Raw genomic sequence first — 18,438 nt, forward strand, 5'->3', positions numbered from 1 at the left:
TGCACTCCAGCCTGGGCGACACAGCAAGACTCCGTCTTAAAAAAAAAAAAAAAAAAAAAGAATGTAGGGTAACACAGTGGGATGACAGTAAACCCGAGTGGGATCACAGAGGGATGGAGATAAGAGCCAATCTAAGGAGTGACTTTGGGTTGTTCATATCAATGCTTAGTATATAAGTCTTATTATGCAATATCTCTTCAGAGTCCCTTCACCAAAAAAGTGCATTCTATAAGCATTGTAAATAAATGCAAAACAGCTTATTTGCAAATCTGAGTGCAATATCATATAGGCTCACCTAATTTTTCCCTTTTTTCCACTTCCCATTTCATTTGTTATTTTATAGAGGGTGAACTGGGTTTGTTTTTACTCTTTCTTTCTTCCTTTTTTATTATTTTTTTTTCTCCAGAGACGAATTCTCGCTATGTGGTCCGGACTGGAGTGCACTGGGTATATACAGGTGCAATCACAGCTCACTGCAAACTTCTGTTTGCAGATCCTCCCACCTCAACCTCTAGAGTAGTTGGGACTGCAGGCCTGTACCACCACACCCTGCCCTAATTTGGGGTTATTAACTTTACACTTCAGTCTCTCATTTTCAAAATATCAATACGAACATTACCCACAGATTCCAAACTTGGAAGTGGATGCAGTAGATGACACTTTGCTTAGTGTTTGTTTTGGGAGAAAGTGGGTGAATGTGTTTTCATTTGTACAAGGCACGGTTGCATATGCTAAGCAGGAGCATTTTATAGTAGTGACTGTTATGGTAATAAATGGACATATACATATGGAAAAATAATAGGTTGTTGTTAGGTATCTCTCATCTGTGTCTTTTTAACTCTCTTCCCATAGGTGGGGAATTTCAAACATTAGAAGTCCCACCTTCCTGAGGTAGAAGACTGCTTTCCCAATGTCCATTCTCCTTATCTTCTTTTGTCACAGAAACTTCATTTCTCCTGGGCACATTACTTCCCAGGCAAAAGATGTCATTTCCAATGTGACTGTATTCTAGCCAATGATCATAAGCGGAAAGGGTGTGTTATTTCTAGGACGTTTCTTTAAAGGGGAGGGAGCAACTCCCATTCCTCTTTTTCCCTCCTGTTGTTTGGAATGCAGATGTGATGGCTGGACTCTAGCAACTACTTTGGACAAAGAGGTGACATGGAGAAGGGAAACTACATGCTGAAGATAAAGTTAAGAAGCTAAGTCACTAAGGCCATTGTGAAGCTGACATTACCAGCACTTAACCGTCTACCTCAAGACACCTTTTTGCATGAGAAATAGATGTCTGTCCTATTTAAGCCACTGCTATTATTTGGCTATATATAGCAGAACTTAATGCTAACTAATCCACTTGCTCTTCCAGCCTCCCTTGTGGCTGAGGCAAAGGCCTCTGCCCCAGACGCTGTTAATTGCACACAGGGGTGCAAGACTTCAGTTTTAAAGAGGCAAACCCTGCTTCTTTGTTTTCTTATGAGAAGGGCAGTGATGGAGGGGTCAGGATTTTGGAGACAGCAGTGGTGAGACTGGTATCCAGTGCCACATGTCATGGGTAGGGGTTCTGGTGTTGGTGCCCAGCAATGGCTGTGGTGCCTTGCCTAGAATAATCCCACACATGCTTAGGCATACTTCCTGGCTACCTAGCTTCCAAGGCCAACTCCCTGGCCCTCCCAGGGATTCAATGAGCTACCTGATATCACTAATAAATTCTTTTGCTGCTTTAGCAACAAGGAACTCTAAGTGATATGCCACCCACATCAGGTCTAGCAGAAGATAAAGATCTTATCTTTAATACCTTAGCCTCTATCCTACCTGCTTTGAACCACTGGCTCAAACCCAAGATTTCTCCTACACTTGGGTTTAATTAACTTTTATTTCTACTTTTCTGGATGTGGGAGAGATGTAATTGGCTACCAAAATCTATTGTTCCATTATAATATGCATCTATCCTTGCAACTAGATGTAGCCACACAACTGAATCTCAGCAATCGAATGTGAATGGTTGTGATGTGGGCAACTTCTGCCTCAACTTGCATAATGGAAAGTCACTTCCTTGGCTTGGGCAATACAGCTCCAACCAAGGAGATAAGGAAGCACCCTAAGGAATGACAGAGACACGAGATGGAAGGAACTGGAGTCCCTGAATAACTTCACGGAGCAGGACAGCTTCCCAACAACCTGGGCTCTCCCCTATAGAACTGTGACATAAAAGGAGAATCAACTGTTTCCTATAAGCTGCTATCTTGGGGTCTCTTTCAGCTTCATCTTTTTCTGCTAATACAAGGGTAATGGAGGCATACAAGGCATGGAAGTTGTAATTAACAACAGATGATTACAGACCAATGCAGAAGCCACCAATACAGGCTGCTGTGTTCTCCCAGCGCATCTCATTTTCTGATTCTATTCTATTAATAGAAGGGGGAGACACACTGAACGCTGTATGAGCACTGTCATGAGGCACCAAACAATCTCACGGTCCAGGACTTCTGCTAGGTTCTAGCCACCATTAGATAATCCTTTTTGGTGGCTCAGTGTGAGGTACCTAGGTTATACTACTTCTGTCTCTGACTTTATTTATTTATTTATTTATTTATTTATTGAGACAGAGTCTCGCTCTGTCGCCCATGCTGGAGTGCAGTGGCCGGATCTCAGCTCACTGCAAGCTCCGCCTCCCGGGTTTACGCCATTCTCCTGCCTCTGCCTCCGGAGTAGCTGGGACTACAGGCGTCCGCCACCTCACCTGGCTAGTTTTTTGTATTTTTAGTAGAGACGGGGTTTCACCGTGTTAGCCAGGATGGTCTCGATCTCCTGACCTCGTGATCCGCCCGCCTCGGCCTCCCAAAGTGCTGGGATTACAGGCTTGAGCCACCGCGCCCGGCCATGTCTCTGACTTTGAAATGTATGTTTTTATCTTTTATAATTTTGACCACAATGTTTAGAAAATCATTTTCATTTGCAACTCTCTTTGTTTACCACGTCTTCCCTCTTTTTTAAGGATTAAGTGTTTTTCTTTGATAATCACCTTTCAAATCTCAAATGTAATACCTTACCATTAATACAGCTATGCACTTTTAATCTGAGCTTCTAAATCGGGAATCAGAAAACTACCACCACCTACTGTTTTTTGTTCTGTTTTGGTTTTATTATTTTTTACTGTGGTAAAATACACATAAAATTACCGTCTTAACCGTGTTAACAATTCACTGACATTAAATGTATTCATAGTGTTACGCAACTATCCCCACTATCTAGCTCCGTAACTCTTTTCATCTTATGAAACTGGAACTCTATACACCTAAAATAATGTTTTCCTATTCTCTCAGCCACTGACAATCAGCTTTCTACTTTCTCTTTAGATGTTTTTTGACTCTCTCAAATAAGTGAGATCACAGTTTTTGTCCTTTTGTGACTGGCTTATTTCACCTTGCATAATGTCCTGAAGGCTCACCCATGTTGTAGCACATGTCAGAATTTCCTTTCTTTGTGAAGGCTGAAGAATATTGCTTTGTATGTATACATGATATTTCATTTATTCATTCATCTGTTGATGCACACTTGGATTATTTCCACATTTTAGCTGTGTGAATAGTACTATTGTGAACATGGGTGTACAAGTATCTCTCTAAGAGCTTGCTTTCAGTTCTTTTGGATGTGTACTCAGAAATTGAATTGCTGCATCATATAGTAATTTTATGTTTAATTTTTTTGAGGAACTGCCATACTGTTTTCCACTGTGGCTATACCATTTTGCATTCCCACCGACAGTGCACAACAGTGCACCAATATCTCCATATTCTCAACAGCGCTTGTGATTTTCTGCTTTTGAATACCATCCTAACACGTGTGAGGTGGCATCTCGTTATACTTTCGACTTGCATTTCTCTAATGATGAGTGATATTGAGCATTTTTTCATTGCTTAGTGGACATTTTTATATCTTCTCTGGAGAAATGTCTGTTCAAATCCTTTGCCTACTTTTGAATCAGGTTGTTTGGTTTTTGTTGTTGTTGCAGTCACCTGTGATTGTAAATAAAGTTCCATTGGAATGCAGTGTCCCACCATTCATTTATGTATTGTCTATGACTGCTTTTACACTATGATAAGGCTGAGTCATTATGACAGAGCCCATTGGCCAACAAAGCCTAAAATGTTCACTACCAGCCCTTTGCAAAAAGTGTTTGCTGACCTCTCTTCTAGATCTATGTTTATTTTACTCGTTTAATATTTTCATACTATCTACTTATCTTTTATCACAGCATTAACTCCTTCTATTACTTTTTCCTTTTTATTTTTATCCCTTCTGTATCGAAGTCAAACATTCATAAATATTCGGCTTAATTTTTCCTACCAGTTGCATAAAATTCTAACTTTGCTCACACTTTTTCTTTCTTTTTTTTTTTTTTTTTTTTTTTTTTATTTTTCTTGTATAAAAACCTTACTTATAGTGGATGGATGAGCTGGACAATGGAATAAAGATGGGAGTAGAAGTAGCAGGGAGACTTTTTTTTTTGAGACAAGGGCTCACTGTTGCCCAGGCTAGAGTGCAGTGGTGCAATCTTGGCTAACTGCAGCTTGACTTCCCAGGGTCAAGCAATCCTCCCACCTCAGTCTCCTAACTGGGTGAGCGCCACCATTCCCAGCTAATTTTTGTATTTTTTTTGTAGAGATATGGTTTCCCCATGTGGCCCAGGCTGGTCTTGAACTCCTAGACTAAAGCGATCCACCAGCATGGGCCTCCCAAAGTGCTGGGACTGATTACAGGAGTGAGCCACTGTGCCCGGCAAATGAGTCATCTACTTCTTAATGACCTTAACATTACACCTATTTCTCCCTTTTATAGTGCAGCTGCAGGCAATGATCATCTGGACAATGGCCCCACAAGACTCCTCAAAATCTCCCTGTTCTGGGCTACGTCTTAAGGTTGGGCCTTACTCCACTATCCAGCCACTGTTGGAGGAACCTGCTCATCAGTTGGTTATCCAATGAGTCCTGCTCCTTTGCAGATGACTTCATATAAAACACCCACAACACCTGCTGACCACACAGATTGCTACTGTGTGACCCAACAAACCAGGCTTCCCCATCTCAGGTTCAGCTATTCAAAGGACAGCTAGCAGCTGCTAAATGCTGAAGTTACAGAGAGCTACTGGCTCATTCTCTAAGACACATACATGTAAAATCTTCTGAACGTTATCCTGTATCTTCTCAGGTTAAGACAACTATATCCAGAGCTCTAAATCCCAATGACTGTACAGGTTGGCAGAATCTTCCCTTGAGGGAACTCTTTCAATTTTTCACATTTTTAAAACATTTACTATATTTCAGGAACTGTGACTGATACTAGAGGTAAAAAGTTCAATAAGACATGGCTTTTCTCTTCAATAAATTTATGATTGAGTTTGGGTGAAAAACAAGTACCACAATTACAATATGTTGGGATTATGTTTTATTGAGAAGTATCATGAAGAAGGAGATCTAGATCAGGGAAGGCTATCAGGACAGGGTGAAAGAAGGCAGTCTGCCTGGGAGCTGCCCAGCCCTCTTCCCCATCAGCCTAGCCCCTCTTTGAACCATGCCAGTTCTAGACGGCCTACCGGAAAGCTGAATGAGTGAGGAACTTGGCACAGAGCACCTTTCCGTAGTAATCCCTGTTGGGGTCCGCGTGTTTCCTAAACAAAGGAATGAACACACAAGACAACACAGGACAAGACATACATGGCGGCCGCGCGGAACCGCACAGTCTGCTTTATTTTATACAGCCGTCTGTGGAATTTTACCAAGTCATGGGGCATGTGTTGCTTCTCTGACCTTTCCTTGACTCCCAAGATCAGTAAACATTGACCAGTTCCCAGAGCTCACTGTTTACTGCTGGCTCCTTTGCCCTTCCTGTTTGCAGAGAAGGACCGTCCTGCTTTGTCTGCAAGAGCAGGGCTTATCGGGAACGTCTCCTTTGCGAGCGCGCAGTCTTCTACAAATCCCCACAGTGAGGAACAAAGGGATGTGGCTAGAGGGCAGAAATTACCAAGGAAACTTATGAACCTGCCTGACCACCACTCCCAACACACACACTAAGCTCTGGCTGTGGACAACAGAGGACAAAAAACCACTCACAATTCGAGCACAGTCCTGAGTCAAGGGAGCCTCAGGGAATAAGACAACACAAGGCAGGCATGGTTCAGGCTTTACTGGGCATCACACAGGGCTGGGGTAGGGACCTAGCAAAGGGAGCAGGGCATGCAGATGGTCTCTGAGGAGAGTGCTAGGGAGCTCAGAGATCAGTCTGGCTTCTCAAAGAAGAGACAAGCACTGACAGGAAAAGCAGTCAGGTTGGCGTTAGTGCAGGAAAAGAAAGATGTTAGGAGGGGGACTTTGATGGAAGACAGTGGGGAGCTGAAGCTTTAAAGAACCTTGATGCAGGGAGGGATGATGTTAGAAGAAAGGAAGCCAATGAGGCCTTGGGGAAGAGAAGAGAGTAGAAAGAAGGAGAAAGAAAGAAGGTGGGTCCAGGGAGTCGGGCTGTTCTCCGGGGTCGCAGGCAGCAGAGTCGGTTCTTCCCTCCCATCTTCCGGCATCACGGGACCCTATGTGCTGTTCCACGTGGCTGTCGCTCCGAACAAAAGACCTCGGTGGAATCGGCTGGACTTCATGTAGGCAGAGATCTTCTTCAAACCCTGAGGGCAGGAAGAAGGGGCCAGAGCCCGGTCTGTTGTCTAGGGGGGCTGGAGCAGCCTTGCTGCAGGCACAGCAGGTCAGGGCCCTGGCCACAGCCTTTTCATGTGGGCTCAAGTGCTGGAGCATCACACAGTCTCTTAGTGTCTCCAGCTCTTCTAAGTTAACTCTTCTCACTTCCTTTAAGTAATGTTATACCATAACAACAGCTAGCATTTACAAAAGAGCTACACTGTGCTGGGTGCTCTATATCCATAAGAAATTACAACACAGGCTTAGAAAATCCACTTGACTACTCTCCAAGGTCAGTTCTATCATCACCATTTCTCATATGGAAGAACAGAAGTTCAGCAACTTCCTCACACTCAAATAGCTAGTAAGTGGGACAGGGCTGGAATATAGCCTGGGTCTGTCTTCAATTCTAGCAAGTTTTTGCCAAATTCTCCTCCTCTTCCACCCAGCCACACCCCATGCCAGATCCTGTCACTCCCTGTCTGCACAAACATTCTCCTTTTTCACAGGGAGGTTCTTGGCTTGCCTAGGATTGCACACACAGAAAGGACCTCCAGCAGAACAAAGGGGTTCAGAACACACCTGTGCAGCCAAGAAGAGAGCCCAGATCTCACCCAATGGCTTAGCAAAACCTGGATGAACTGGATAGGGCAAGGGTGAACCAGCAAAAGAAAGGCCAGACCAGGCTCTAATCATTCCCCTTAAAGCACAAAGTCCAAACTTCTCCACCTGGTACCTGAGCTAAACCTCCCTGTGTCCCTGTGTCCCCACCACATCTCCAGCCCTACTACTGCGAGCCAGGCCACATGACACTCAGGTGTGCTGCACACAATCTTACCAGGAATCAACGACCATGTAACTTCTAAAGAATTCAAAGAGATCCAGGGCTCCCTCTCCCCAAAGGGCCAGGGCCAGGGCCAGGGCCAGCGCCAGGCAGGCTTCAGGCCCCAGCCCTCGGCTGTTGCCCACTGCTCCCCTCCCACCACCTCTTACATAACCTCAAGGCTGCTCAGCCTGGACCACAACCAGAGCTGATGGGAACTAGCTGAGCAAGCAGGCCTTTTGATGGGGAGTGGCAAAGGGAAACAGATTCTAGGCTCAGAAGCCTGTTGAACTAATGCCTTGAATCCCCAGATCTGTACTAAAGTAGGATTTGCTGCTCTCAAACAACTTCAGCACGGGTGAGGGATGGTTCCCCATGAGTGAGGGGCAGGCCCTGGGCCCGGTACCCAGGTGGTGCCACACACACCTCACAGGCTGCTCTGCCTACAGGCCTCTCACTGCACTCATTTCCAGGATGGGGTGGTCATCTATGCATCTCCCACTGTGCCTCACACCCTGCCTCATGCAGAGGAGAAGGTCGGTGAATAGGAGTAAAATCAGCGTGCTACTCATCTCACAGGGGGAACACTTGGAACATTGGAGGGAAAAAAGACAGGAAGAAAGATAAGGAAGGACACTGCCCCAGCACAGAGCACTTCAACACACACACTCCTTCAACAGGCGCACCCACATACGTCCCCTAATCCAGCTCCAGCCTCAGCTCCATATCTCAGGATTTTCCACATGGGGGTACGACCATGCAAAGCTCCTGGGGGTAGCTATAAATACTGCCTGTGGGTTTCGTACTCGACATCAATGCCACGGTGTGTCCGTCCTACTATTGCCAGCTGCATCTGCACTCCTGAAGTGCTCTGCCTCTTCCAAAGCATCCTGGGCTGTGAAACCCAGGCTGGATGAGGCCTGAGGATTTTTTCTTTTCTCACAAAAGGGAGAGCCCTGACTGCCACCCATAGATCCAGAGGCTCAAAGGGAGCCCAGTACAGCCTCCACTGGCTCTGGGACCCTGAGCAAATGCCTGACCCTCTCATTCTCAGTTTCTTTATCCCTAAAACAGGCAAGATAATTCTGTCATCCTGTAGGGATGTTATAAAGTTCAAATTCCATACAATAGGTATAATGTGCTGGGCACGGTTCCTGGCATAAAGCCAGCACTCAATAGATGCAAGTTATTCTTTGTGTAGCTCCAGGACTGGGAAAGCAGCTCAAAGGAGGTAACAGAAGAAGGGGCATCAAAGAGAAAGGAGGATGGGGGCATCACCTCAAAGCGGGAGATGAAGTCCTTCAGGTTTGGGAAGGCGTCCAGGCAGCTGGGCTCAAATATACGCTTCACATCAAGGACATCATAGGCGAGGAAATCCACAAAGGTGATCTGCGGAAGGCCAAGAATGTGTGGTATGAAAACCCCGTAACACATGAAGGAAAACAAATCCCATTCCCCATTGCACTCCTCCTTTACCTTGTCTCCTGCAAACCATGGCCGCTTCCCCAGAAACTGTGAGTAGAGCTTTAGCTTTTCAGGGAGTTGCTCTAAGTACTTTGGCTTCAGTTTCTCCTGAGGCAGAAAACAGCTGTCACCATCGTCAGACAAAAGCTCCATGCATAGACATGGCCTCCCCAGGGCTGTGGATGGCCCAGGCTGGCCGCGGGCAAGCGGCCATCTTCCCCACAACTAAAACTGGGGCAGTGCCCAGGCTTCAGTTGGATACATCAGCAGTTACTAGAGTCTGACTGGGTGCCAGACCCTATCTGAAGTGATCAGAAGGCAGAGAGGAATGAGATGCTGTCCCTGAATCTGTCCTCACTGTCCTCCCAGTGGCCTCTGGGTCAGCCCCAGGAGCGCCTGAGCACCTGGCAACCTCTGGACCCAGACATGGGCAGAATCAAGGATGCAAAGAACTACAGGAGCTCAGGGAAAGAAGTAGAAAGTTCCTTCTAACGCGGTGGCAGAAGAAAACAATGAACATTGAATAGTTTCCAAGGAGATGAGAAGTTCAGGTTGAAAGGAAGAAGGGAGAGCCACCCTCTGGCTGGCTCTGAGCTGTCTCTTATGAAAATGTCTGGATCCCTGTGCATGTCAATGACAGCACTTGGAAACTATTGAGAAGATGCAATTCAAGAGGACCATTACATTCCTCTATCTTGTACTTGAGTCTGTATATTCTAGGAGCACGTAAGTGATGTGAACCAGCTGACAGAAATGACTCATGACAGAGGCCAGAGGCAATGAAGGAGATTCTGAACACAAACTTTACCATCTAGGAATTGAATTTCTATCCTGGAATGCCTGGATCATGTCCTAAGATTGGTGGGAATTGCCTCTGCTTTTGTTGACATGACATTGGAGTCATGAGAATAACTGTTGATAGTATGGGAAAGCACTTGGAGGATGAGTGGTACCAAGGACTTAAGAAAAGACCAGTGTGTGCAGGAATGCAAGAGTCTTGGCCCCAAATCCAAACTCTGCCAGGTGCAGATCACTGGGGAGACTCACAAATTCTGGGTTGTAGCAGATCATGACCAGTTGCATCCAGTCGTCCATGATCTGGTTCTCCAAAATGTCCACACGAATCTTCAGAAGAGATGATTCGTGTGGACATTTTGGAGAACCAGGCTATAGATGTTTCCAATCAGCAGGCCAGGATCCACTACAGGCCTGACTTTGTGAGTCTTTCTCTGGTCTGGGCCAGAAGCCAGGGAAGGGGGTGACTGGGAGTGGGGTGCAGGACTCACAAAATTTGGGTCAAAGCAGAGTCTGGCCAGCTCCATGCGGTTGTCCATAAGCTGGTTCTCCAAAATGTCCACACGAATCTTCTCCTCTTCTGTCTCCCCACCTGCCACCCACAAAACATAGACTCACTCTGAGCATCGCACCCCAATCTAGCCAAGGAGGAGGCCACCTTCCCCCAACACACTGCAGCCAACCACACTCACACAGGTTGTGCTTGCGGGCAATGTAGCGCATGATGGCGTTGCTCTGGGTGATCTTGTGAGTCCCATCAATCAAGTAGGGCAGCTGGATGAACGGGAAACCGGGAAAGCCCCGTTGGGCCACCAGGCTCCCCAGCATCCCCTTCCCATAAGCAAGGGCAGAGAGGAGACCTGGCACTCACTGTGCCTGCTCATGGCAGGCCTGAAATAAGAATACTGTCACATGAACGAATGAGCCTGGACACAGAACATCATGGAAGGGCTGTGTAGACAGCCAGGAGTGACAGGAATTGGGCAGAAGACTCCTGATCCTAACCCCCCTAAGCTGGGGAGAGGCGATGCGGTCAGAGACACGTTGCACTTTCCCCCAAAACCGCCCCTTTCCCTGCACTTACATTGGGAAAGTCCAGGCCCAGTTTGAATTTTTCATTCAGCCACTGGCTTCTGTCATAGTCAGGAGCTGTCGTGGGGAAGATGAAGTGAAAACAAACCTCCCCAAAGCCCAGCCCTCCTTCCCCGGGACCCTCCCAAGGAGCCAGTGGCAAGACGCCTGAGACAGGTGGATCTAGAATCTGACCAGTCAGTCCCACATCCCAGGGATAAGGGAGAAAGAATGCCGGTGAGGATTCTGGACCCCACAAGGCTAAGGCTTCCAGGGTTTAGGCAAGCCCTGAGGGACACCCATCCCAGTTACCCAGAAAGGGGGCCCAGCACCCCACCCCCTCAGGGAAGGGACAGCCTGCAGCTCCAGCAGGGGAGGCCTGCAGAGGCAGCCACAGGTGGCCACCATGGGTTGCTTGGTGCCAACTCAGCAGGAGTGGGCAGGGCCCGGACACGAAGGTGCCATTACCGTGCCCCATCAGGTACTTCTTTTCCTCGTAGTTTGAGTCTGTGTATTCCAGGAGCAGGCGGATGGCGTGGGCCAGCTGGGAGAGATGGCCCGCATGCAGCTCGGGTCAGAGATGGCGGGTCCCTGACTTGGTGACTTTCTCTGCACCAGGCGAGCCCCCCGTGTACACTGCACTTACCTGTCGCCTCCTCTACCCGCCCCCACCGCCAAACACACACACAGCGTCACGCACAGGCCCTTCTGAGGGCGACCGCCCTGAAGAGGAACGGTCTCTAGAGCCCGTCCCTCAGCTGCTCCACACTTCCCTTCCTTCACTTCCCTTGTCCACAGCCCTTGTCCCACCGTCCAGCGGACCCTCGCTCACCCCGCGGATGTCCCAGTACCCCAGGATCATGGGCATAGTGCCTGTTGTTGCGGATTCTGCAGACAGGCCTCAGCCGAGCGGGGCTCAGACTTTATGAGAGGTCCAGGGAGGGGAGAGGAGGGGCCTTGCTGCGACCCCGCCCCTCGGCCCGCCACGCCCCTGAAACGCGCCATTCTGAGGCCCCGGAGAGGGCGCCCGGGGCTGGAATCAGTAAGACCCCCGCCCGCCTCCCAGCCCCGAGGGTTCCCGGAGCGAGGTCAGGGCGCCCAGAAGCCGAAGGCGGGGATCATCCTGGCCAGCTTCCCTAACCCACCCTGAGGCTCCACGAGTCCATCTAGCCCTTGCTAAGTCCACAGCGACTTGGCTGTGCTTTTTAAACACCAGCCAGATGCCAACGGAGCAAAAAGCTCTACTCCCCTCTCCTCCCGGCCCGCGGAATCCCTCAGCTTTCTCTCTGCTGTCGAGTTCCCGCGGGCTCTGGGAGACTTGGGCTGCTGGGGTCAGACTAAACGGTGGTGGCCCTAACCTGGGAATTTAATTCAGCCCCCGTCACTGTAAGAGCAGGACTTCCTCTGATTCGAAAGCTACTCCGAGAGCTTAGTCTCCCCTCTAGCCCCGCCTACACAGGAACAGTGTCACTGGTATGGGAAGGACCCCCAGGAAATGGGTCAGAGTAAAGGAAATGTGGTCTGTGTTTTCTGTTAGGGACCCTCGGGTATTGGGTCCTTTGGTCGTCTGACTATGTAGTATGTAAATTAGCCACTTCGTATTTTGACACAATTTATGAATCTAAATTAAAGGATCAGACCCAGCAAGTTGGTGAGGTATCTGAGGTGCCCCCTGGAAATGTCCGGCCAGTCCATTAGGTGAACCTCACATAGACCAAAACAGCAACAGCAGCAGTGAGTGCAGTGGCCACAGAGGGCAGGCGAGGGAGGGTGGAAGAACTTCCCGGACCAAACTGAGGGTCAGGCTGCTATTTCTCTAGGCCCAATAATGAGATGCAGATCAACTGGAGAGGAAGAGAGGTTTTATTTCTGCAACTGGTTACAGGGAAAAGGTCTGGAAATTACCACCAGACCAACTCAAAATTACAAAGTTTTCCAGAGCATATATGCCTTCTAAGCTATATGCCTACAAGTGAGTGTGCATTCATCTAAAGACACAAGTGATTAACTTCTTTAATCTATAACTAAGTTCTGGGTCCTGAGACCTTACTCTGGAGTCTCAGTCTATTTACTTTATTTAAATGAGTCCAGGTGCCAGGGGTGATTACCCTTATCTCATCTCCTGCTATGTCACGGAGGTGTGGGGAGTTCCCTCAGACCCCCAATAAAACTTGTTTTGTTTTTTTTTTCGAAGAACTTTTTTTTTATTATTATTATACTTTAAGTTCTAGGGTACATGTGCATAACGTGCAGGTTTGTTACATATGTATACTTGTGCCATGTTGGTGTGCTGCACCCATCAACTCGTCAGCACCCATCATTTCGTCATTTATATCAGGTATAACTCCCAATGCAATCCCTCCCCCCTCCCCCTTCCCCATGATAGGCCCCTATGTGTGATGTTCCCCTTTCCGAGTCCAAGTGATGTCATTGTTCAGTTCCCACCTATGAGTGAGAACATGCGGTGTTTGGTTTTCTGTTCTTGTGATAGTTTGCTAAGAATGATGGTTTCCAGCTGCATCCATGTCCCTACAAAGGACGCAAACTCATACTACTGGGTATATACCCAAAGGATTATAAATCATGCTGCTATAAAGACACATGCACACGTGTTAAACATACGGCACTATTATAAACATTGCGGCACTATTCACAATAGCAAAGACTTGGAATCAACCCAAATGTCCATCTGTGACAAACTGGATTAAGAAAATGTGGCACATATACACCATGGAATATTATGCAGCCATAAATAAAACTTGTTTAATCTTAAATGGGTCCTGTTAAGAATTCCTTCGTTATTTTGTCACGCTTTAAGGCCCAGGAAAGGCCTAAGCAAAACTCTTGGCGTGCTTTTGTTACATTCCACCCTTTGTATAAAGGCACTGGCTTTTTTTTTTTTTTCTTCCTTAACTTTTAATATCTAATCACTCAGTCAGTACTGAGCCAGTTGTTATGGAGGCCTGTGTTAGTGAGACCTGGCTTGCTACAGAACCTCTCCCTCAGAGAAGCCAGAACCCTGTCCTGCTGAGGAGGGAGGTGAGAGGATGGTGGCCAGAGAGGAGCCTGAGGGCTCCCCACAGAACCACAGGCAGGGACCTTCACTTCTCCAGATCCACCATTCTGGACCTGGACCTGGCTCCTGACCCATGTGTGTTCTTCAGTGTGAGACGGTGGCTCCAGTGGCCTTTGAAGTCACACTGTGATATGTGACCCGTGGTACAAGCTCCACAAAAACACTGTTCAACCTGCCAACTTTCTTCTTTCAAGGTAGAAAGGAGACTATTTCGAAAGAGTTGTGCAATGGCTTGGCCTGGGGTTGACTTCGCTTTGTTTAAATGATATTACAAATAATAATGGATATATGAAAACAGATGATAGACCTTTAAGGAGAAATCATTTTACAATATAAAGGACAAGGTTATTGCACTGTTCTCTCTCTCTCTGTCTGTCTCTCTCTCTCTCTCTCTCTCTCTCTCTCTATATATATATATATATATATATATATATGTGTGTGTGTGTGTATATATATGTGTGTGTGTGTGTGTATATATATATATATATTTGGTAATTAGCTAAAACGTTGTTAGGACTCCAGAGCATGAACTCAGTATATCAAAAAAGTTTCAAACCACCTGGATAATGTGTGGATTGGGGTTGAGTGGCACAGGTAGATTTCATCACATCCCTATTAGGCCACAGAAATCAGGTGGTCGGCAGGTGTCTGCTAAGTTGGGGCACTTGGACACTGTGTCACTGAGGATGGCAAGGCACAGTCCTTGTTGCAAACACTCCCCACCCATCCAGACCTGGGCAGTACTCCCAGCTCAAATACCTGGTAGGTATCCATGTTTAGGAAGCAGTTTTGGCCTCAGAGTGAATTCTCATGTAGATTTTCCTGCATTGAGGCAATAGCACCAGCACAGACACAAGTGCCTGACCCTAGGAATTGTTACATTTCTCATTATGCATTAAGAGTTTATGATTCTGAGTTTAGCCATCTTGAGCTGTGAAAGAAAAAATGTCTAGATCCAACTAAAAGAAATGATTTTTTAAGAAAGCTAACACTCATGAGAATAATAATTTTGAAACACATAGAACGGTACTGTTACATTAGTATTCACATATTTGGTCATTCCTTTATTGAAACAACAGTTGTTGAGATCCTACCACATTCCAGGCACTATGAATAAAACAATGCTTCCAGGACACTGTACTTTGCCCATCTCCAACTACATATCAGGTGGGAACTTCAGGGGAGAGATTTTGAAAATATGGGACACTTCTTAGTGTTTTTGCACACTGAGAAGCAGTGGAGTGGGAGAGGGGTTGAGTGCAGGAGAGAGAAGCAGTGCCTGCTGTTGCAAGGACTCTGAGGAGCCAGGAAGACGGGGCCCAGTTCCCAGGTGGCTTCTTCAGAAGGAGGAGTATAGCTCTGCGGAAGGCAGGAAGGGCTGGACCAGCAGGATCTCCAAAGTAGCTGCCACAGTGGCCATGAGGATCACACCAGCAGGGCAGTGCGTCTGTGGACAGGGATCCGGAGCAGCGGGGGTGAGGGAAGATGCAAGTGTTCTGAAGGAAGGGGTTGTAGCCAGTTGTCACCACACAGAAACTCAGTCCCGAAAGGGCCTGGTCTTCTGGATTTGTATGTGCTGTCCGAACTGCAAAATGTGGACAAGTTCTAATTTTTAAAACAGCGCTGGGCCAGTCAAAATGCACTGGGTCCCATTTTACCAAGGGCCTGTAATGGGACCTCTGGACTGGATTTCATAATTCCTTCTGTCTCTTCTGTCAACATTCTTATATTCTCAAGGCAAATTAACAGAAAATCTACATAAAATGTTGTCAGAATTTTGAAAACCAATCTATTAGAAACAAATACTGACAGACAATAAAATGTATCCTACTTCATGGAAATGTATTAAAGTCTCTTAAATATTGTTTGGGTAAACTTAGGAAATCCAAAATATAAAGAATCTTTGCTCCAATCTGAAAAGAAGAAAATAAAAATCACCATATCCAAGATGCTACCAAATTTGAATTGAGAAAACATTTTTCCAACATGCCTGTTATACCAAAAATAAGGCAAACAAACTAGAATTTCAAGAAAGTAGAAAAGGAACAAAGTTAGAAATGGAAAAAGAAGTGGAAGCAAGAAGTTACCTTAAGAAGAATATTGAAACTAACCAATTTGCTTGTTATACATAATAGATTATTTTCTTGAAAGTTAGCTAATTATCAGAGTATTAGTACAACAAAAACAAAAAATAAAATTACAAGTTAATACAAATCAGAAAGAAGAAAGAAGATGTAGTACAAGTGATTTTTTTTTTAATTGGGGAAACATTTTTTCTAAACTCTGTGTTAACTGATGTTACCACCAAGTGGAAGAAACACAAACAGGCCAAAACATGTTAAGAGATAAAGATTCTGAATGAGGTAATAAAAGAGCAATAAAGAAAAATAACGGCAAAAAAGGGCATTTTATCCTTAGCTTTTGGCTGGATATGTTTCAAAAATTTTGAAAATGGCGTGGATGACACAGATTGTCATCAACTACAGATATGATGTGGGAGGGACTACACAGGCAAGGATGATTACAAATCACTGTCACTTATCAGCCTGAATCCAAACGTCAGGAATGCTACCTCAGAGAAAAAATGATGTTTTTCTTATAATTGGAGTTGTGCTCATAGGGAGCTTGCTGGGGGAGAGAGAGACAGAAAGGCAGGGGCAGGAGAAGGAGGGGCAGAGGGTACTCTGGGGGGCAGAAAGCCCATGTGGGAACATTAGTATCTAGGGTAATCAGAGTCGTTTATAATCTTTCAACAAATTTCTCAAAGTCTGACACTAGATCAAAATAAAAGGTAAAAAAATTACATATACATGTAATCATTAATAAGTATTAATAATACTTACATTATTAAATGTTGCACATAAGGACATATGTACATAGTTACAATAAGGACATAGCTACATGAGTTACATTATAATCTTTTTTAAATTATTATTTTTTTTAATGCCAGCGTCCATCCAGGCCACCACTGGATCACTGGATGTGATTCAAGTGAAGGTGATTTTGCCCCTCAGGGGACATGTACGTCTGCCTGGAGACTTTGTTCATTGTAAACAGCAGGAAGCGCCCATGCTATTAGTGGGGAAAGGATGGGTGGGGTGCTGGGCTCCCTGTGATGCTCAGGACAGCACCTCACAACAAAGAACTCTGCCCTCCAAATCTCTGTCCGGCTGAGGTTAAGAAACCCTAGTCTATGACCCAGGACTGGGTCAAAAGCCAGAGACCCTCACCCAAAACGAATCGTCAAAATGTGCAAGCAGATGTTTTGATCTTTGGAGCCTTTAAAATAATGATCATCAACACAGAGATTTAGCAGGAGAAAAGAGGATATCTTCCCTCAGAATCTCCTTGGAGTTTACTGCAAGGCATCTCAGACAGTTCTTTCCATATAGAAAAAAAAACCCAGGTGTGGGCAACAAGCCACCCAGGTGCCGAGGCAAGTGACCGAGGGCATGAGCTATTCCAGTACAATAAAATATCTAAAACAAGAAGAGTTACACTAGATCTAGATCATAGACATGACTATATATGAATATCATTAATCATTAGTTTGTAGCAACTACTCTTTATTCCAATATTATAATAATCCTTGCTCTACAATGATAGCCTAGGAAAAACCAGGCCATACAGAGATAGGAGCTGAAGGGACATAGTGAGCAGTGAGCAGAAGATGAGTGTGAGCCCTCTGTCACGCCCATACGGAGCCACCAGAGGGCTCCTTGGTCTAGCGGTAACGCGAGCGTCTGGGAAGACGCCCCTTACCAAGTGGACCGTGGTCTAGCGGTAGCGTCAGTGCCAAGGAAAAACACCCGTTACTTAGCAGACCGGGAAAGGTCGTCTCCCTTTCCCCGGGGGAGTTTAGAGAAGACTCCACTCCTCCACCTGAGGCCCTGACATCAGTCAGGCCTGCCCGCAGTTATCCGGAGGCCTAACCGTCTCCCTGCGATGCTGTGCTCCAGTGGTCACACTCCTAGTCCACTTTCATGTTCCATTCTGTACACCTGGCTCTGCCTTATAGATAGCAGTAGCAAAATTAGTGAAAGTACTAAAAGTCTCTGATATGCAGAAATAATGGTGTAAGCTGTCTTCTCTCTCCCTCTCTCCACCTTGGCTGCCAAATAGGGAAGGGCCGCCTGTCCAGTGGACATGTGACCCACGTGACCTTACCTATCATTGGAGATGGCTCACACTCCTTAGCCTACCCCTTTGTCTTATATCCAATAAATATCAGCGCAGCCTGGCATTCGGGGCCACTACTGGTCTCCACGTCTTGGTGGTAGTGGTCCCCCAGGCCCAGCAGTCTTTTCTTTTATCCCTTTGTCTTGTGTCTTTATTTCTACAATCTCTCGTCTCTGCACACGGGGAGAAAAACCCACTGACCCTGTGGGGCTGGTCCCTACACCCAGCTAATAGATACATTGTAGCGTTTTATCCTGTGTTTGATTTTTTAAAACTTACTTATTGATGACCCACTTGTGTTTCTTTTTTGTTTTTTTTTTGCTATGTGTAATAGTCAAGGTTCTTCAAAA

General features: G+C 46.1%; 1 protein-coding gene across 5 annotated transcripts; it reads right to left on the bottom strand.

Annotated features, from left to right (window-relative positions):
- Positions 1 to 6,162: 6,162 nt before the first annotated feature.
- On the bottom strand, positions 6,163 to 11,754 carry LOC105516058 (glutathione S-transferase Mu 5). Of its 5 annotated transcripts, XM_011948100.1 has the most exons (9): positions 11,666 to 11,754; positions 11,302 to 11,377; positions 10,847 to 10,911; positions 10,455 to 10,536; positions 10,320 to 10,354; positions 10,015 to 10,080; positions 8,980 to 9,075; positions 8,782 to 8,892; positions 6,163 to 6,670 (listed from the first exon to the last, which is right to left on the bottom strand). In XM_011948100.1, the coding sequence occupies exons 1-9, from the start codon at positions 11,699 to 11,701 to the stop codon at positions 6,581 to 6,583; spliced, it is 657 nt and encodes a 218-aa protein (XP_011803490.1). In that variant the 5' UTR covers positions 11,702 to 11,754; the 3' UTR covers positions 6,163 to 6,580. The 5 variants fall into 5 exon arrangements, with proteins under 5 accessions (XP_011803490.1, XP_011803491.1, XP_011803489.1 ...); XM_011948101.1 differs by lacking the exon at positions 8,782 to 8,892 and having other exon boundaries at positions 11,666 to 11,729; XM_011948099.1 differs by lacking the exon at positions 10,015 to 10,080 and having other exon boundaries at positions 10,254 to 10,354; positions 11,666 to 11,723.
- Positions 11,755 to 18,438: the final 6,684 nt, after the last annotated feature.

The sequence above is a fragment of the Colobus angolensis genome, unplaced genomic scaffold, assembly GCF_000951035.1.
Source record: "Colobus angolensis palliatus isolate OR3802 unplaced genomic scaffold, Cang.pa_1.0 Scaffold273, whole genome shotgun sequence".
Taxonomy (NCBI): domain Eukaryota; kingdom Metazoa; phylum Chordata; class Mammalia; order Primates; family Cercopithecidae; genus Colobus; species Colobus angolensis.